Genomic DNA, 21,715 nt, shown 5'->3' on the forward strand with positions numbered 1-21,715 from the left:
CAGTAAACAAAGAAGAAAGTCCTGGCATCAAAAAGAGGGAGATTTCTTTAATTTGCGTAAATACACCTTATTTTTAAGAAAAACCTTATGGCTGCAGAAAGTGGGAGTCTCCTGCTTAAAGTGGGAGAGTTCACATTTATTCCACCACTGTGGGGGGGGGGGGGGGGGCATTTCCGTCCGTCCATTCTCATGATGGTCGCACATAGCTCAAAATTTGACCTAGAGACATGAAACTTTACGCACATGTTAGTCAGCATGTGTAGGTACGCACCTGGGTGTTTGCGTTTGGATTTATTCAGTATTTGTAGAGTTATTGACCTTGACTTAGTAAAAATTTGCAATCGCACATTATCATCACATAGCTCAAAAAGTATTTAACCAAGAGTCATGAAACTTTACAGAAATGTTGCTCATCATGTGAAGTTGTGCACCTGGGGTTCCACCCATATTAAATACATTTTTCCTACTGTCCGTCTAAAATGATAATTGATGTCCCTTTGGCAAGTCTAATGAAAATTAATGTAGCTAAAGAGACTTCAGACAACAGGTTTTGTAGTACTTCTAGAACTGTTGCAAATGGCAAAATAAAAGGGACATACACAGTTATGGAAGCCAGAACTAGTATGAATGTTGCTTTAATCAAAAGAATGAAACTGATAATTAATGGGCACCTTTCATAATAGTCTTTAAAGAATCTAGCCAAATTAATTCGTTTTACAGACTTTTTTCTCTTACTGTCAAACTGTTGGAAAAAGACAGCGCCCATCCAAAATTATCTTCGACAAGTCTAATTAGTTGGACTATTAAGAATCATGCTCTTAAAACATCGAACTCTTAAATGAAATTGATTCCTTGATGTATACATTTAGCAAATATGACCATTTTAGATGTTCACTAGGAGTATGAATTGTGTAGCAAATGGTGACAAAGGTCATATTCTAGATATTATTTGATATATTACCACAGGAAACTGAAGTTTAAATCATAGAAATATTTAGTGGTGTTCTATCCGAAGTGTAATTAAATTAGTGTCCTAAAACCATGCTATAATATTATTGTTTGCGTCTATTTGACCACGATCAAAATGATATTTTTCATTTATTTATTGATTTTCCTTATTATTCTAACAGTCTGTTTAGATATAATTCACATTTTGAGGATGATTTTGGTAATAATTTTAAAGAGAAATGCTTCCAAATCGATCAACGACACGGGAACACTCGCAAGTAAGTGGACAAAATTTTAGTCTTTGTATTGTAAACGCTTCTATTTGAAACCGAGATCAAATACTACTAAATTTTAATAGTACTAAATTTCTTTCCTTAAAGTTGTTTAAAGGCCCATTATGCCTAAAAATGCTATCATTTTTATTTCTTAACCTTTTACCCCATGAGCATATGTTGAAAAATGGCCGTTTTCATTGAAAAGCCTCCTGTTACAAGTTCAAACTGCTATGAAAAATGCTTCAATACTGATGAAACTTGCTGGACCATACAGTAGCACAGGAGCTTGAAATTCTATCAATAATTGCCCTAAAGTCAAATTCCCCCCCAAAATCCATACCTATATATAAAAAAATTATATACATGCACATTAATTTATGACAAATGATTGATTTATTGCAATAAAGTTATGTAAAATTTTATTTACTTTATCAAATCCTGAAGTATTTCCCTCAAATGGGACAGGAAGTATATTTACCTTGTAGATCTACAGTAAGGAAAGAATTCAAACAAATAACCAGGCTATCATGCTAAAACTCACTAATCAGACCACCCCGCAATTAAGACCACTTTAGAGCAGTCCCATGGGTGGTCTTAATTGAGGGGTTTCACTGTATAGGTATGGATTTTTGGGGGAATTTGACTTTAGGGCAATTATTGATAGAATTTCAAGCTCCTGTGACCATAGCCAGGGCTGGGAATCAAAACTGCGTCGTATCCTACAAAATTTAAACAAACGCCGCCATCTTGTAACAAAAAACATGTTTTTGTTTATAACTTTTTTTGTTGGAAATGACTGAAAACCAGATATATGTATTAACACGCTACACTATTTTACTGCTTCGTTTGGTACATGTTGCTTGCACAACTATTTTGTAAAACAAAAGTAAAACAATTAAAAAAAATGTGTTCTGAGGCATAATGTGCCTTGAAACGGTTTAAGTGTAGCAAAAAAAATTGATGTAAAGATACCCTACTATATTGTATGTATTTGTGTAAACTGCTCTTGCATAAACCTTTAGACTATTTTATTTATTCTAGGAAGGTGCTGGCCGTTTGACCTTGACCCATTCATGCACATGAATAATGGAAACTACTTGAAACATTGTGATATAGCAAGAATACAATTTTGGAAGGAGACTAAAGTGTGGGCATTACTGTTCAAACTTGGTGGATCTATGACACTAGGAGGGAGCTGTAATCGCTATAGAAGGGCAATAACTCTGTTCACTAAATTTACAATCAATACTAAGGCAAGTAGTTTATGTTAGTATTCATTATCATTTTGAAAACTAGAACAAAGTCAAAAATGATCCATACAAAATGACCATAAAATCGCAAGGTTTGGAGTGAAATGGTTGAAACTTTAACAGAAAGCAGCTACATAGTTATGAAAATGTATACTCAACATCACTAATTCCGCGTCATCACTAATTTCATGGTAATGGCATATTTTCATGTGACCAGTGTTAGAATTGCTAAAAAATTGACATATTATATTCATACACCTAAACAACACATTTTTTGTGCAAACTTTTTAAATCTCTAGATTTTTACACAAAACAGAACAAAATTTTACAAATTTCTGCAAAAAGCAATTTAAACTATAGTGCATTAAATTTGTGTGTATACGTCTGAAACAATCATGATTTTCTAAATGTTCTTGTTTGTTGAAAAAATAAATTTTCAGTTACAAATAAAGGATGGTTTTAATATTGAAAATTAAGCAAAATAACATGTAGAAATTTTTTACTGAAACATGAAAAAACTGAAATGTTACACTATTACAGTGATTTAAATGATGACACTGTTTTCAAAATGGCCGACATATGGTCTGCATCTGGTACATTAAAACTGACTTTGACTGAATATATTGTTGTTTCCTTGTGTCATGCAGTAGAAATTACCTATATGTTATAGCTTATGACAATTTTTGTACCATAAGTTTAATTTGTTGTTTTCTTTCTGGTTTCAAAGCATTAAGTACCATGAACTAATAGGAGCACAGTATACTTATTTTTTACATAAAATGTCAAAATATATGGCATGTTTTAACACAGACTTAAATTAAAGTTTGTGGCTTTATATATTTCAGAAAATTTCAATTAACAAAAAATAACTTGCTACTTTTAACAGCAAAATATAACTAAATATTGAATGAAGAGATACTAAACAATTACTTCTTTTTCAGGTAATTTTCTGGGATGATTCAGCATTTTATGTGGAGCATACATTTGTAAGGGACACAGATGGATTTATATGTTTCATTTCTTTAATAAAGCAGACTGTTATAGGACTCAAACCGGAACAAATCATAGAGAAACTAGGCTATAGTGTTGAAAAACCAGAAATTCTACCGGAACTGAAACTGTGGATTGAATCAACAAGTCTATCATCAGAAAGACTGAGAAAGAAATCATAAATCAACTCAATTTCTTACTTGTTTATATTTATTGCACATAGTTCTTGTTATTTAAAATAAAAATATTCAGAAAACAGGGTTATAATTCACAGAATTAACCTCAAGAAAAAGTTATCATATATTGATACTTGAAGTTCTTTCATAACATTTAATAGTCATGTTGTGCTGTTTGTCACTTTTATAACACTAATTTCCTTGAAATCTAAAATGAAGATAATATTGGAAGAACCTAAGAATTCTCATTAGAAAGTCTTTCAAAATATAAAAATTGTACACCATTTAGATTCCAACATATTACAGTAGAACATTATAAATATGGTCCTATAAGATCTACCTGGATTTTGAAAAGGTGGGTATGGAAACGGCTTGGTTAACATAACCAGTGAAAAGCGAGTTATTAATATATTCATCAACATTCATCATTATATTGTAAGATGATAATGCTATCTCCCTCATTAACAACGTTATATATGATATTGTATTAGCTACCAGGGACACATACAAATTAACATTGGATAGTTATAGTTTTCTGCCCAATCCCAAAATGTTTTTTTATAAATATTGTTCACATGTTAAATGTTATGTTGAATAAAAATGTTTAAACCAAATAAACATGATGTTTCATAGTGTTTCAATAACAAAACAAAAAGCGGTGTAGCTGGTTATAACACATGTAAAATAGTGTCAAACTTTTTGTTAGAGGGATGCAACCTTTTGAAAACACTTGGAAATCAGGTTTCTTTCCTTGCTACTTCTGTAACTAAATGTACCTATCAAGTTATATTTTTTTTTGCAGTACTGTCACTATGATTTACCGATATAACTATCTCGAAGTACAAGTAGCTTTGATGTCTATGTCTTAACAGACACACTATATACTTCACAATCAAGGCAATTTTAGTCTTGAGCAATTCATCACACTGTTAACACTACAGTATAGTCATGAAGTATAACAGTACATTCATGTGTAGACACCAATACATTCTCTCACAGTGCTTACTCTTAAGATTAGATCTCTGTATGGTTCTCATATTTTTCATTCCACATCACTTTTTTCTGAAATAATAATTGAAGAAAAGAATAAATTATAAGTATTGTTGCAAGATAAAGTATTAATTATTAGCTCAACTTTGATAGTGGGGCATATTGTGCAAATACATATGCAACTTTTAAAATGCCATGGTTTGTTATAAATACCAAAACATAATGAGTCATACATGAACATTAACTTTTAGAAAAAAAATACATCAGTTACCTTGTCATATCAGTGTATATAGTGCTCTTAAACTGACATAATTGTTAAATTTACCGGTACTCATTATCATTACTAGAACTGCCACTGTCATGGCGTGAATACCCCCCGGATACCACTTTGTCAGAATCAACAGTGGTCATTTAGAGCTCAAGGACAACCTCCCTACCAAATCTGAGGGTAGTAAGCCAGTGCATTGCCAAGTTATGTATTCTACATGTTTTTAGTGGCAAAGAAAAGAGACCTATACCTTTGACCTATTGACCTCGAAACTGAAACTGCCACTGCATGACTTGAACATCCTCGCCATTCATGGGTGTTTTATGATGAATATAAGATGCTTCAAATGAGAAAATGTCAAAATCGATACACTGTTGACAGGCATTCTTAAGCATTTGTGCAGACAAGCTTATTGTGGTAAAAGCCCCTGTGACATTGACACAGTCACCTAAAAATCAATAGGGGTCATCTTATAGTCGAGACTAACCTCAATACCAAATATGAAGACTGTGGGTCAAAGGATTCTTAAGTTATTGGCAAACAAGCTTTTTTTTAGTCAAGGCCCTTCTGTTCTTGACCTAGTGACCTCAAAATCAATAGGGGTCATCTAATAATCTTGACATACCTCCATACCAAATATGAAGACTGTGGGTCAAAGGATTCTTAATTTATTGGGCAGACAAGGAAAAACTGACGGACAGGGAGACGGCCAAGCTGATTCCAGTTTACCCCCTTTACAACTTTGTTGTGCGGATGTTAATAACATGTATTTGTATTCTACAATATATTACCTACTTTTTCTTAGCTTTACTTGGCAGTGATGTTGGCGACATTATATCTGCTACTGTTATAGATGGCGGATCATGCATACTGTCGTCTGCATCACTTGATGATACAGAAGGTGGCTCATCTTTGATAGCAGTTCCACTCTCATCAAAATTATCCAAGTTTACAACTCTGAAATATCATATACATACATTGACACACAAGGATTAATAACAAGAGGGCCATGATGGCCCTGAAGTCGCTCACCTTTATATAGGCCCCCAGAGCGGGGCCAGTTTAAACCCCAGGGCTTTTATTTGAACAAACTTGGTAGACACCCATTAGAAGATGTTTCATGTTAAACATCTAAGGTCTAGCTCATTGAGTTTTTTTAAAAGAAGATCTTATAAGTTTTTACTATACACATATAGTTAAAAGCAATGACACCCCTGGGGCGGAGCCAATTTTGACCCCAGGGCTTTTATTTGAACGAACTTTGTAGACACTCACTAGAAGATGTTTCATGCTTAATATCTAAACTCTAGCTATTTGGGTTTTTTCAAAACAAGATTTTTTAAGTTTTTGCTATACACATATAAGGAAAATCAATGACCCCCTAGGCGGAGCCAATTTTGACCTTAGGGCTTTTATTTGAACATACTTTGTAGACACTCGCTAGAAGATATTTCAAATTAAATATCTAAACTTTAGGTATTTGGGTTTTTTCAAAGAAGATTTTTTAAGTTTTTGCTATACACATAAATAAAATCAATGACCCCCCGGGGCGGAGCCAATTTTGACCCCAGGGCTTTTATTTGAACAAACTTTGTAGACACTCACTAGAAGATGTTTCATGCTTAGTATCTAAACTCTAGCTATTTGGATTTTTTTTCAAAGAAGATTTTTTAAGTTTTTGCTTTACACATATAAGGAAAATCAATGACCCTCGGGACAGGGCCAATTTTGACCCCAGGGCTCTTATTTGAACAAATTTGGTAGACACCCATTAGAACATGTTTCATGCTAAATATCTTAGCTCTAGCTCTTTGGGTTCTTTAACCCTTTACCTCATATATACGTGAAACAACGCACTTTCCACCCCCCCCCCTTCCCCATTTTGAGGCCTCAAATATTGAAAAAAATGTCCTATTTGGGCCCCAAACAAATGCTTTCCTTTGAACAAGAGGGCCATGATGGCCCTGGGGTCGCTCACCTGTACATAGGCCCCCAGGGCGGGGCTAGTTTAAACCCAAGGGCTTTTATTTGAACAAACTTGGAAGACACCCATTAGAAGATGTTTCATGATGTTAAGTTTTTACTATACACAAATAATGAAAAACAATGACTTTTGCCCCCCTCCCCCTGGCAGGGCCAATTTAACCCAAGGGCTTTTATTTGAACAAACTTGGTAGACACCCATTAGAACATGTTTCATGCTAAATATCTTAGCTCTAGCTCTTTGGGTTCTTTAAAAGAAGATTTTTAAGTTTTTAATTACTATATGCAATATAGGGAAAATCAATGACCCCCTAGGGCGGGGCCAATTTTGACCCAAGGGCTTTTATTTGAACAAACTTGGTAAACATCCATTAGAACATGTTTCATGCTAAATATCTTAGCTCTAGCTCTTTGGGTTCTTTAAAAGAAGATTTTTAAGTTTTTACTGAAAAATCAATGACCCCTGGGGCGGTGCCAATTTTGACCCCAGGGCTTTTATTTGAACAAATTGGTAGACACCCATTAGAAGATGTGTCATGCTAAATATCTTAGCTCTAGCTCTTTGGTTCTTTAACAGAAGATTTTTAAGTTTTTACTATATGCATATAGGGAAAATCAATGACCCCCTGGGGCGGGGCCAATTTTGACCCCAGGGCTTTTATTTGAACAAACTTGGTAGACACTGATTAGATGTTTCATGCTTAATATCTTAGCTCTAGCTCTTTGGGTTCTTTAAGAGAAATTTTTTTAAGTTTTTACTATACGCATATAGGGAAAATCAATGACCCCCTGGGGCAGGGCCAATTTTGACCCCAGGGCTTTTATTTGAACAAACTTGGTAGACATCCATTAGAACATGTTTCATGCCAAATATCTAAGCTCTAGCTTTTTTGGTTTTTTAGAAGAAGATTTTTTAAGTTTTTACTATATGCATATAGGGAAAATCAATGACCCCCTGTGGCGGGGCCAATTTTGACCCCAGGGCTTTTATTTGAACAAATCTTGGTAGACACTCATTAGAAGATGTTTCATGCTTAATATCTTAGCTCTAGCTCTTTGGTTCTTTAAAAGAAGATTTTTTTAGTTTTTACTATATGCATATAGGGAAAATCAAAGACCCCCTGTGGCGGATCCAATTTTGACCCCAGGGCTTTTATTTGAACAAACTTGGTAGACACTGATAAGAAGATGTTTCATGCTAAATATCTTAGCTCTAGCTCTTTGGGTTCTTTAAGAGAATTTTTTTAAAGTTTTCACTATATGCATATAGGGAAAATCAATGACCCCCTGGGGCGGGGCCAATTTTGACCCCAGGACTTTTATTTGAACAAACTTGGTAGACATCCATTAGAACATGTTTCATGCCAAATATCTAAGCTCTTGCTCTTAAGGTTTTTTATAAGAAGATTTTTTAAGTTTTTACTATATGCATATAGGGAAAATCAATGACCCCCTGGGGCGAAGCCAATTTTGACCCCAGGGCTTTTATTTGTACAATCTTGGTAGACACTCATTAGAAGATGTTTCATGCTTAATATCTTAGCTTTAGCTCTTGGGTTCTTTAAAAGAAGATTTTTTTAAGTTTTTACTATATGCATATCAATGACCCCCTGGGGCGGGGCCAATTTTGACCCCAGGGCTTTCATTTGAACAATCTTGGTAGACACTCACTAGAAGATGTTTCATGCCAAATATCTAAGCTCTAGCTCTTTGGGTTCTTTAAGAGAATTTTTTTTAAGTTTTTACTATACGCATATAGGGAAAATCAATGACCCCCTGGGGCGGGGCCAATTTTGACCCTAGGGCTTTTATTTGAACAAACTTGGTAGACATCCATTAGAACATGTTTCATGCCCAATATCTAAGCTCTAGCTCTTTGGGTATTTTAGAAGAAGATTTTTTAAGTTTTTACTATATGCATATAGGGAAAATCATTGACCCCCTGGGGCGGGGCCAATTTTGACCCCAGGGCTTTTATTTGAACAAACTTGGTAAACACCCAATAGAAGATGTTTCATGCTAAATATCTTAGCTCTAGCTCTTTAGGTTCTTTAAAAGAAGATTTTTTAAATTTTTACTATATGCAAATAGGGAAAATCATTGACCCCCCGGCCGGGGCCAATTTTGACCCTAGGGATTTTATTTGAACAAACTTGATAGACACTCACTAGAAGATGTTTCATGCCAAATATCTAAGCTCTACCTCTTTGGGTTTTTTAAAAGAAGATATTTTAAGTTTTTTTCTATCGGTTGCCATGGCAACCAGAGTTCTGCATGGAATCAAATTCTTTGAACAATTTTTAAAGTTGACCACCAAAGGAACATTCCTGTGAAGTTTGGATGAAATTGGCTTAGTGGTTTATGAGGAGATGTCATTTAAAGTAAAAGTTTACGGACGGATGGACGGACGGCCGCCGGACAAAAAGCGATCACAAAAGCTCACCCTGTCACTTTGTGACAGGTGAGCTTAAAATACTGGTATTACAATTAAGTTTAGGACATGAAAAGAAAGGGCACCGCACAAACACAATACAGGTCATATTGTGACTTTCCAACTTTACTTGTGGTGGACAACCTCAGGTGATCCTCTGTGCATTATTTCTGGCATGAGTTGGCACCCCGGTAGAACCACTGACATTCTGTTAGCTAGCTTGATAGATGGCTTCCTCACAGGAAAGAATCCAAAGTGCCTTGCAGGTTCAAACCCACCAGAGGTGAGGCACAAGTTGTTTGAAGTCAATGATCTAATAACCTGGCTACAGACGCCCCAGAAGGCAGTTAAACTATGTATACAGTTGACAATACAGTTTTATCTCATGGAAATTTGAACTTACAGGTAGCCTTACATTTGTCTTAAAGGCACATTATGCCCCAGAAATCCATATTTATTAAATTCTTTAGAAATGTAAAACACTGTTTAATAATGTTTTAACCCATTACTTCATATACACGCCTTTTAACGCCTTTTTCACACCCCCCCCCTTTTTGTTGTCTCAAATGATGAAAAAATGCCTTATTTAGGCCCCAAACACTTGTTTTTGTTTGAGAAATGTTGTTAAAAAATTTTGGACTTGTGAGAGGCTGTAAATGACCCCAGATTGATCATAAGGTAACGTAAAACCAACGCTGAAAAGCATTTGACTCTATCTCAATCCATTGAGAAGTTGCAGCACTTTGAAATCAATTTTGATGGAAAAAATCAACGCAAAATAGTGATTTTTGGCAATTTTGAGATGTCCCCTCGTTGCCATGGTAACAGAAAATTTAAGCCTGAGCATGTTGTTGCAAGGGCAATGGTCCAGTCAACATTTGTGCCAAGTTTGATTAGTGTTGAAGCAGTTTTTATAGTATTATAGCAATTTGAACTTGTAACAGGAGACTTTTCAATGAAAACAGCCATTTTTCACAAAATGCTTATGAAGTAATGGGTTAATAATGGATTTAGAACATGTACATAATTTAACAGCTGAAGAAAGTAGTGCTGAATGTGCGGTAATGTGTTGTAAAGGTAGCAAATGTAAACAAATAGTATTTTAACTTCCATACAAAATACTAATTCATTATAATTATACCAATTGCTAGCAAGGCAAAAGATGCAAAGATAGTTCATTTATAAGGCAAATAAGTATTTTTTGTGGAACTTGTAACAAGACACCAAATATTTAAAGTCTTTGAGAAATAAAAATGATAGCATTTCTGAGGCATAATGTGCCTTTTATGGTTTCTTACTGTGTATAGAATACAAATTTTTGAAAAGTAAATGCATTTCATCACCTTGATGACATTCAATTCAATATTATTCACTAAAGGAAAAACAGACATGCCTAATTATGCAGGTAAAGAAAATTTGGCAAGCTCTATTTACTGATATAGTTAAAAATTGGCACTTAATTACCAAAATATTTGCGAAGATTCAAAGTAAAGTTACTGACCCATAGTAGTCAGATACATTTTTAACTTCATTAACCAGTGAACAAAAAACAACAAGCCACATAAATTATCTTACTTAGGATCTCCATGTTCAGCTTTCACATGTGACCATTTTGACTCGACCTCTGTTGTAAGACCACTAGCTGACTCATGCTCCACTGTTATCTCAAACCCACCAAGATCTGTAATATATATTGTAAATAGATAAAATACAATTTGTTAACTGCACATATCATTTCAAATCTTACAGACACTACAAAGATAATAAATAACAAGAGGGCCATGATGGCCCTAAAATCGCTCACCTGTATATAGGCCCCCGGAGCGGGGCCAGTTTAAACCCCAGGGCTTTTATTTGAACAAACTTGGTAGACACCCATTAGAAGATGTTTCATGCTAAACATCTAAGGTCTAGCTTGTTGGGTTTTTTAAAAGAAGATTTTTTCAAGTTTTTTTCTTTACACATATAGTTAAAAACAATGACACACCTGGGGCAGGGCCAGTTTTGACCCAAGGGCTTTTATTTGAACAATCTTTGTAGACACTTACTAGACAATGTGTCATGCTTAATATCTGAACTCTAACTATTCAGGTTTTTTCAAAGAAGATTTTTAAATTTTTGCTATACACATATAAGGAAAATCAATGTCCCCTGGGACGGGGCCAATTTTGACCCCAGGGCTTTTATTTGAACAAACTTTGTAGACACTCACTAGAAGATCCTTCGTGCTTAATATCTAAACTCTAGCTATTTGAGTTTTTTCAAAGAAGATTTTGTAAGTTTTTGTCATACACATATAAGGAAAATGAATGACCCCTGGGGCGGGGCCAATTTTGACCCCAGGGCTTTTATTTGAACAAACTTTGTAGACACTCACTAGAAGATGTTTCATGCTTAGTATCTAAACTCTAGCCATTTGTTTTTTTTTTTTTAAAAATCTTTTAAGTTTTTGTTATAAACAAATAAGGAAAATGAATGACCCCTGGGGCGGGGCCAATTTTGACACCAGGGCTTTTATTTGAACGAACTTCGTAGACATCCATTAGAACATGTTTCATGCTAAATATCTTAGCTCTAACTCTTTGCATTCTTTAAAAGAATTTTTTTAAAGTTTTTACTATATGCATATAGGGAAAATCAATGACCCCCTGGGGCGGGGCCAATTTTGACCCCAGGGCTTTTATTTGAATAAACTTGGTAGACACCCATTAGAAGATGTTTCATGCTAAATATCTTAGCTCTAGCTCTTTGGGTTCTTTAAAAGAAGACTTTTTAAGTTTTTACTATATGCATGTAGTGAAAATCAATGACCCCCTGGGGCGGGACAAATTTTGACCCCAGGGCTTTTATTTGAACAAACTTGGTAGACACTCACTAGAAGATGTTTCATGCCAAATATCTAAGCTCTAGCTCTTTGGGTTTTTTAGAAGAAGATATTTAAAGTTTTTTCTTTTGGTTGCCATGGCAACCAGAGTTCTGCATGGAATGGAATTCTTTGAACAACTTTGTTAAGGCTTCACACAAGGAACATCCCTGTGAAGTTTCATTATGATCTGCTTTATGGTTTCAGAGGAGCAGTCGTTTTAAAAGTGTGAACGGACAACGGACGACGGAAGAAGAGTGATCCTAATAGCTCACCCTGAGCATATGCTCAGGTGAGCTAAAAATACAAAAATGATTGAAAAACCAAACTAAATCACAAATGGGGCAATTATTTCATCTTCTTTAATAAAGTTAAATTTAACAATCAGAAAGTAATTTTTTTTCCATAAAGAGCAAAGGTTACATGTTTATTGCATGGAAACCTTTTTCAAAGCAAATTAACTACTGGTACATCACTTTTTTTCAGGCATTGAATGGACATGATTGCTGCAAATGAGATATACAAATAAAATACATTTTGATTTATACATCTATCATATATATCAAATATACAATATCATATATACAAAATAGTTTTCCAATTTTATTTAAATGTCTAGAAAAATACTCTACATATGACATACCATTTAAGTTAAGAAGTTGTTCAGCATTATTGACTTCATCAATCTCGTCAAGCTCGGGGAAGTGTATTTCAGATGGTTCCTCCTTAATCCTGAAACAAGATTTTCTATCTATTCAACTTGTAAAAAAAAAAATCAATATGAACATAGTAGTTATGAATAATTATATAAACACAAAACTGTCAACTGATACAACTTTTCACCATTGCCTACATCAAAACTTGCATAATGTAACAGGATAAGTAACTGGAAATTACAAGTAGCCCAATGTTATCTTTCTTTTGAATAAGACACATGCCTTAGGATTCTGACCCATACAGGTAAGATAAATGTTTAAAAACCAACTTTTGTCAATTGATGTCAATTCATGAAATTTTACACTTCAGGGTGACAGACATAGTATGTTGTTTTTCTTGAAAACTTTTAACATTCATCTGTTTACAGTACAACTTGCCCTTACTCATAAATTAGTATATATGTATTAAAAGATTACCTGATAACTGAGAGAGTATCTGGAGGTTTTTGTTGTAACATGGGTTCCTTCAGCTTCTCATACTCCTCATCAAGTTGCTGACATTGTTCCTCCATATTCTTGTGGTAGTTTATCACACGCTTGTGATAAAAATCATGCAGACACGTAACACTGCCAACTTTCATTTCTTGGAACACCTGTTCTACTATATCCTGAAATTCAATATGAAAATGAGAAAACCTTCTATGATTCCATTGGAAAAATGTTTGATATTGACATTTTGGAATCGAAAATTGAAAATTATGCTAGATAGAGTAAAATATGGGTTTGATTTGGATATTCGATAATTTGGAATTGTAAAATGAAGGTATCAAAATATTAAAAACTAATGACTTATTACCCAGTACTTTTATTCAACTTGATGTATACATTTTCTTGTTATGAAATTTGGACACAACAAGAATTTAAAATCCATACAAACAGGTGCAAAATCTTAAGAAAATACTTTTTTGTAATACAGAATGGCTGTTTAATAGTGTTCTGTGAATTTACTTTATTTTCATGAGCATGAAATGTTTTGGTTTTGACACAAAGGACATTATTGTGGGTTCTTAAACTTGTTGATTGTCTATTTGTGCAAAAAAGAAGAATGCAAAAACTGCAATGCAAAATCTTAAGGTATTACAACCCTAACGGGCACTATAAGGAACTGAAAAAATTATATCATAGGTCAGATATATACCTTAAAGTACACCTCTATGCAAAATTTAAACAAACTTTACCGTACGGAAATAGAGTTATGGCCACTTTTATGAACTGAAGCTAGGGTGTATGAGGACCCTTTTTCAGAAATGAGTAACCTTTAAATCTGCAATAACATTCTAATGAAAAACGTTTTCCCATTAATTTTTGGTAAGAAACAAATAGTACTATTCAGCTAACAATCAACATAAACAAAATTATGGTTTCTACTCAAAATTTATAAAATACATGTATGTATAAAAATGTTACTCTACCCCACCCATTTTTTACACGTGTTTGACCATTTTCCTACTTAGGGAGCCTAATTAAAAAAATCCTTAAAATTTACAGGAATGAGTGGCCTGTTTTCAAAGTTTCCCTAAATTTTTAAAAAAGTATATTGGTTGATCTTGTAAAATATTAAATACTTTTACCATCTAGTTTTGATTTTATTACACTTTGAAAATATCAGGTACCATATTTATTACTAGATTTAGCATTATTTAGCCAATAAATACCTTTATAAATTAAATAATAAAATAAACACTTTTTTCTACCCAAAATGGATGGAGAGATACATAAATGATGTTAAAAGAAAAAAAAACAGTTGACCCATCTGAGGTTTGAACCCATAGCCTTCAGTTTCAATGTAGTTAACAGTAGTTCTAGCCTATTTGAATACTCTTCAAAGCAGAGGTAAGGCATTAGGATGGTAATACCTTAAATACATGGATTGTGACCCATTCACTAAAACTACGAAAATAAGTGCCAATCAAATAGTAATTTGCAGCTTATCACTGTATTTAAATTGATATTAAACAATTAAACATTCCTGACTATAATCAGCCAAATCTTACAGGGAAACCTGTTGATTCATGACCAGCCAGGTTGTCTGCTGCTGCACGAAGATGTCTGGTAAACTGTGTGAAATATTCTCCTGTAAAGTCGGTCATTGTTTCTAGTATAGATTCTGCACAACCTGCAACATAATGTTACTGTACTTACTAGCTGACATAAGCAACTTAACCTTACACATATGTGTTTTAGATTCATTGTGGAAAGCATTCAGCTTGTCTGAGACCACCCTCCCAAGTCTGGTTCTTGGAAATTTTTTTCTTTTTGGTTGGTTTTTATGTTGCACCGACATACAGTATAGGTCACATTGTAACTGTCTTAATTTACTGTTGAAGGAGACCTTAAGGTTCCCCTACGTGCATTATTTCAGGCACAAACAGGCACCTGAGTAGAACCAGATAGCTTCCTCACATGAAAGAAACCAAAGTCTTTGTCGGGATACGAGCATACAGCCGTACTTGGAACTAATAAAATTTACTATTGTCCTATAAGAAATTAAGAATGCATGGGTGTGACACATGTAGGGGCAAAACAATAATCCCATGGTTAAAATTTTGATACTTTAACATAAGGCCAAATCTGCCTCTATAGACTAAATTAACAAGTTGGAGAAGTTTTCATTGATTAATAGCTTTTTGTGGATAGAAATGTAGTTGTTCATTATTTGGCAATGCTTTAAAACATTTGAACAACATCTCTTGGTGCCTTTACTTCACAAGTCAAACATAACGGGTGCCTTTAATTCATTTGTCTGGCATAACAAAAGTCTTAATTTCATAAGTCAAACATAAGTATTCAGTCTTAAGCACTTCAAGTGTGAACCTTTATATTATGGATGAAATGAATTCATTTTTTTGTAAATGTAATGAAAATAAGGACATTCAGTACATTACTATATAGATGTATAAAGCATACTGTCAAATCCGGCATGAGCCAGGATTGCAGCAACAGATCTCCGTAGTAAATGCCGGCAAGCTACATCATCTATCTGAGGTAATGGCTCACTCTTTCCAAGAACAAAGTCACTATAAATAGAAAAACCCTCCTTAACTATGTTATATACATAGAAGTCTAAAAACAGAAAATGAAAATTTCACATAACATATTGTTGAAGAATATATTTCTTCAGTACATTTATAATGAATATTCAATGCAATTTTGCTAACTGAATATACAAAAACATAGTGAGAGATATAATTACAGATAAATGCTTAACAGAATTTTGGGTGTTCTTTTGCATAATTGTAACTGCTTCAAAAGTTATGTATGTACATGTCACAGTTCAAACAGTGTGGAAAACAACACATAGGCATCAATATATACAGTAGGCGTATATCTCCATTTAGGAGGATAATCAATTAATTCTCTGTTATTTTCTTAAAACAAAATCTCATAAATTGCTTTTGGGCAAAAATATATCATTTTACTTTATACCAGACAGATAATTCACATGCAAAACAGTGTATTTTATCATTGTGAACACTTTTCAACAAATTTCTTCAAAAGCTTTGGAGTAATCTAGACAAATGATGGCAAATTAAAAGACATAAAAAGGCATAACTCTGGAAATATTAATGAACCCAATCATGCTGCTAATATGCACAGCTCTTCTTGGTAAAGAAGTTTCCATTAAAGTTTCATTGAATTCCTGTTAGTTATTGCTGAGAAATAGTATGCTTCAAAAGCATTAAAGGGGCATAACTTTGTTGGAAACCATTTTACAGGATAATGTAACACCTGTTGGCTTACAATGAAGTTTCAAAGAAATTCAAATTAGTTGCTGCTGATAAATACTCCAGACAAATTTCAAGACTGGCAGACAGAGGTATGGACAAAGCCATGACTGTACACATCCCTCATTGGGAAATAAAATAAACCAGTCCATACTAAATATTGACTTTGTTCAGTAATGCATGTCTTTTTCAATGCTACATGTTTACCCTGTGTAATAGTTCATTTGTAAAATCAGTAACTAGTCAATAATATAATTTAGATGTAAAATAAGTCTTTTAGAAAAAGGAAAAGAAAAAAATTTCATTTAATTTACCTTTCCATATCTTTGTTCATAAAAGGAACTGGATGTAGCAGTTTTTGTTTCACTGCTGGTGGACCTGAGTACTCTGGTATAGGTGGTGCATCTGGATATGTTGTGTCAAAGTCTATTATTTTCTGTATATATTGATAAATAATGCAATATTTCATATAAATTATGGCCGGTACAATTGTCTAAATTTACTGGATAATACTTTTGTGAATACAGGACACTATGAACAATCATTTTGGTTTGACCTCTAATCATGACCTTGACCAGTAAACTAAAGACCTGGTTCAGGCAGGAGACATTCATCTAATGGTTGCAAACATTTGCATCCAGTAATATGCTAAAATCCAACTACATCTGTATACATTGTATATATGTAAAAGACAAAATCAGGACATCACATCATCTTTGGTGACCCTGATGTTGCATACATTGATTATGCTGGCAAGACTCAGCCTCATGCTGGTGAATACTTTTTGTATATCACTAAATTCAAGACTTTTAAAATGTCCCTATATGCATATCTATATCTTTTATCTGTTGACTTATAGATGTGATTTTAAACCTTGCTGCAGGCACCTGAATTTTGTGCATTATATACTGCACTGGAGAACAAAAGTGCCGAGTTATTTTAAAATCTCCGAATGTATGTAGAACTTTTGCTCTTGAAACACCCTTTTCATTTGACCTCTAGTTGTGACCTTGACCTTTGACTGTATCATGCTTGCATTCTGCCATCCAGTCTTTTTTCAGTAGTGGTTGAGGTAGTGGTGGTGGAGGTGTTGGTAGTAGTGGTTTTATGAAAAACTCTGACACAATTAATTTTAAGCACAAAAAAACTCCCTAGGTTATCTACAGTAAAACCTGGCAAAAACAATATGATTTTGTTGATTTACAAATGAAGAAAAACTACATGTATACTCACATCTTGCTGTAGCTGTTGTTGATGTTGTAAAAGATTATTTTTGAGAGAACGTAACCTTCTTGCATGTTGTAATAATTGTATAGTATGTAGAACAATGGGGTCTATCTGAAACTTCTCTGCAGGCAATGGTCTGAAATATTTAATTAATGGACCTACATGTATAGGAACAAATAACAAGAGCTGTCGGTAGGACAGCACGCTCGACTATTCAAAGTGCTTGTTGGTAAAAGAGCCTTGATAATGTTAAATTTTTTAAGTTCACAAAAGGGCTAATTTTTTTTTATAAATTCATGTTATAGGCCTTAGAGAGAGTCTAATTATACAGTATTGACTTGACTATTCCGAAGGTAATGTCACAAGGATGTTTTATTGAGTATAATAATACTAATTACCTATGAATACATAAATTTCACAGAAAATGTACAAAGGCTTGTTATCAAGATGTTTTATTAAGTAAATCACTGTTTTGTTATTTATATGAATGCATAAAATTGTCCCAAAAAGGCACAAACCCTTCAGTAGTTATTGAGATAACAGCTTAAAAGCAAAACTTTACCATGCATTTCTAAGTTGAAAAAGGGGAGAAAAATCAGCCTAAATGCAAGATAGAATTATGGATCTTTGTCAGTGACCTACAATTATGACCCTAAAATGCATATGTGAAGTTTTAAATAAATATCTTTAATAGTTATTGAGATATGTAAAACTTGCATGTAAACATTAACCAAGAGACTAAGTAGAAAAGGGGATATGAATCAGCCTTAATGCAAGATAGAGTTATGGAACTTAGTCAGTGACATACAATTATGACCCTCCAATTATGACCCAAAGTGCATGTGTAAAGTTTCAAGTAAATATCTTTGAAGACCTTTAACCTTTAACCAAAATTTCTAAGTTTCAAAGGGGCAAATGATTCTGCAAATATTGCAGGCAGAGTTATGCAATTTTGCAAACTGATGTACATTGTTACTATAAAAAAAAGTATTTTAAATTTCAATTCAATATCTCAAGCAATAATTGACTCTGATATTTGACTTTACAAAAAAACTTTAACCAAAATTTCTAAGTTCCAAAGAGGCAAATAATTCTGTCAATATTGTAGGCAGAGTTATCGAACTTGTCAATCTGATGTACCTTGTTACTAAAAATAAGTATTGTAAGTTTCAATTGAATATCTCAAGCAATAATTGAGATATTTGACTTTACAAAAAACTTTAACCAAAATTTCTAAATTAAAAAGGGGCATAATTCTGTCAATATTGTAGGCAGAGTTATCCAACTTGTCAATCTGATGTACCTTGTTACTAAAAATAAGTATTGTAAGTTTCAATTGAATATCTCAAGTAATAATTGAGATATTTGACTTTACAAAAAACTTTAACCAACGCAGACGCGGACGCCGGGGTGACTACAATAGCTCTCATATTCTTCGAATAGTCGACTTATTACACAATTTACAGGATACAAACATTTGCACCCAGTCTAGCATGCACCAATAAATATTTGCCGCCATGTTTGACATTAACCCCTTAATAGAAATGTTATGTACATGTACTAGAAAGAAACACATTCAATGTTTCTCCACATCAAAGTACATGTACACTTTAAGTCAAAATATTTTAATTAGATAATAATAATTAATTGAAATTGTTTATGTCTCTATCATTTAAATTAAAGCAAATACATTAAAATAATAATAAATGTTAAAGAAGTAACTATAGTATTTGTATTCAAATACATGTACCTCATACTTTCTTTTATAAAAAACTTTATTGAAAATGTTTAATATATAAATGTATTGTTCGAGACTAAAGACATATAGGAATTGTTAATATACACTAATATTTGGCAATTGTTAATAATTGTTAAATAAAACAAACTACATGACTGCATAACCTTTAGATTCTATAATTGAAATAACATTTAATTATTACAGGTATGAGAATTGCTTTCATATTTCTAATAAAAGGTTCATCATGCTTTGTCTTTTTTCTATCCTTTTAAGAGTTTCAAGCTCAACAACAGTGATAGATTTTGAGACATTATAATGCCCTGGCATGATGTTCCTTATATTAGAAATATAACAGATAAAATATTCAGTAATACATTAAGTGGAATCATTAAAAGTGCATGCATTGTGTAAATATATCATCTTGATATAAACAAGCTCTTTACTCATTTGTAGGTGGGTAATGTCTGCTTGATGGCTGATGAAGTCTTGGTCCCTCTAATTCCATCGGTCTAAGTTTTGTCATCTGCTCTCTTTCAATAGCTGCTGTTGCTGGGTCGCTCTCTTGAACTATAGGAATTTCGCCCCAGTGACTTGTCATCTTTAAACAAACCTTAAGAAAAAAATGTCATACATGTTGCCATTTTTGTATTGTTTTTTTTTTTTCTAAAGGTGGTAAATTAACATTTAGGAAAGTATCCCATATATAAACCACTCACAGTGGTGAGCCTTCTCACTTCCCCTTGGAGCGTGCTCGTCATTGAGAAAGCACAGGGCATTGGCAGAAGATTTGAAAACTTGGGATAGCACAAAAGGATCAGAACCTGTACTGCGGATCAGCTGCCAGTGTCCTGACTAATGCAGATGGGAGCTCTACAAAGTAGACAGAGACTACAAGATGGTGAGCTCCTAGCACAGATAGATAGCCTTTTGCACCAACAGCCCTTATTAGTGCTACCCTTTCATTATTGTCTCAGGTTACTGTGTATCTAGTTTCTCATTGACTGCCGTACAGTGACCTACTTTTGGCTCAAATTCATATCTTTGGCTAACACTCCAAATTGGACATTGCATGGAGGTAAATCATTTCCACTTTGTGCTTCAAAATGAACTCTTTAAGAGCATGCCTGGAAACATGTCTGGTGTCTGTACACACCAACGAAAGCTGCTTTTTGTGTCTTACCGGGTGATTGGAACTTCATTAAGCATAGAATACATTCATACATTCGGTGGTGAACTCTATCTAAAATATGCAACCCGCTGAAATAAGTACGGAAACAAATCAGGCACATTTTAGCTATATGTCAGATATAGCAGCAATCATTTCTTAATGTTGTGTTAGAATCAGAATAATATATCTAAATCGTTGATTTTATCGCTCTATAAAATCACTGTTTGGAGTTCGGATGTGAGGAATTATATCATGAGGGCGTAGCCCGAGTGATTTAATGATGCGCATCCAAACGACAAACAGTGAATTTATCAAGCGATACAATTATGCAAAACACCATGAACCCAATTTATAACACACATTTAAATGTTTTTCATTGTGTCAACTTGTCCAAGTTGATATATCGATATATTGTTGATATTTGTCTCTCGATATATCGATACAAAATTTACCATCATTCAAGACAGCTCTATGAATGTGGCTTAACTGCCGGTTCCATAGGATTTGCTACTTTCACATTGCATATCTTCTGAAACAATTGTAACATATTTTAGGTATATCACTATTTATTGTACTGTAATCCTTGATGTTACAAAATGGTACATGTATATAAAATAACAATAATGACAACCTACATTTAGTACTTCAGCACCTATAATTTAAATGAGCGTCCATGTACCAAGACGATTTCTATAAGTTAAAATCGATATAAAAATGGTATTAACGTATCTTGTGCAAATCAAGTGCCGATTAAACAAATACAAATTTTGATGCTAAACTGAAAATTATCAAATTTCAATGTGTCTCTCTTAGATATTACTAAAAATAAAATAAAAACCTCAGTAATTTACTAAGATCTTCTAGGCGGTAATAGGACATTTCGGACCATGGACGTTTCGGACCAGACACTTCGGACCAGATTTCGGGACACTTCGGACCAGATTTTGGGACATTTCGGACCAGATAT

At 33.6% G+C, this 21,715-nt stretch overlaps 1 protein-coding gene across 3 annotated transcripts; it reads right to left on the reverse strand.

Annotated features, from left to right (window-relative positions):
• Nucleotides 1-3,656: 3,656 nt before the first annotated feature.
• On the reverse strand, nucleotides 3,657-21,615 carry LOC132756190 (STAGA complex 65 subunit gamma-like). 3 transcript variants are annotated; one of them, XM_060747197.1, is made up of 11 exons: nucleotides 21,600-21,615; nucleotides 20,024-20,190; nucleotides 17,849-17,978; nucleotides 16,930-17,051; nucleotides 15,798-15,907; nucleotides 14,885-15,006; nucleotides 13,308-13,498; nucleotides 12,818-12,906; nucleotides 10,887-10,992; nucleotides 5,693-5,854; nucleotides 3,657-4,701 (listed from the first exon to the last, which is right to left on the reverse strand). In XM_060747197.1, exons 2-11 carry the CDS (start codon nucleotides 20,176-20,178, stop codon nucleotides 4,692-4,694), a joined length of 1,197 nt encoding a protein of 398 aa, XP_060603180.1. In that variant the 5' UTR covers nucleotides 20,179-20,190; nucleotides 21,600-21,615; the 3' UTR covers nucleotides 3,657-4,691. The 3 variants fall into 3 exon arrangements, with proteins under 3 accessions (XP_060603180.1, XP_060603179.1, XP_060603178.1); XM_060747196.1 differs by having other exon boundaries at nucleotides 21,587-21,615; XM_060747195.1 differs by lacking the exon at nucleotides 21,600-21,615 and adding an exon at nucleotides 21,201-21,222.
• Between the last annotated feature and the right edge of the window lie 100 nt (nucleotides 21,616-21,715).

The sequence above is a fragment of the Ruditapes philippinarum genome, unplaced genomic scaffold, assembly GCF_026571515.1.
Source record: "Ruditapes philippinarum isolate M1 unplaced genomic scaffold, ASM2657151v2 ctg669_1_1_1_1, whole genome shotgun sequence".
In the NCBI taxonomy this organism is placed as follows: Eukaryota; Metazoa; Mollusca; class Bivalvia; order Venerida; family Veneridae; genus Ruditapes; species Ruditapes philippinarum.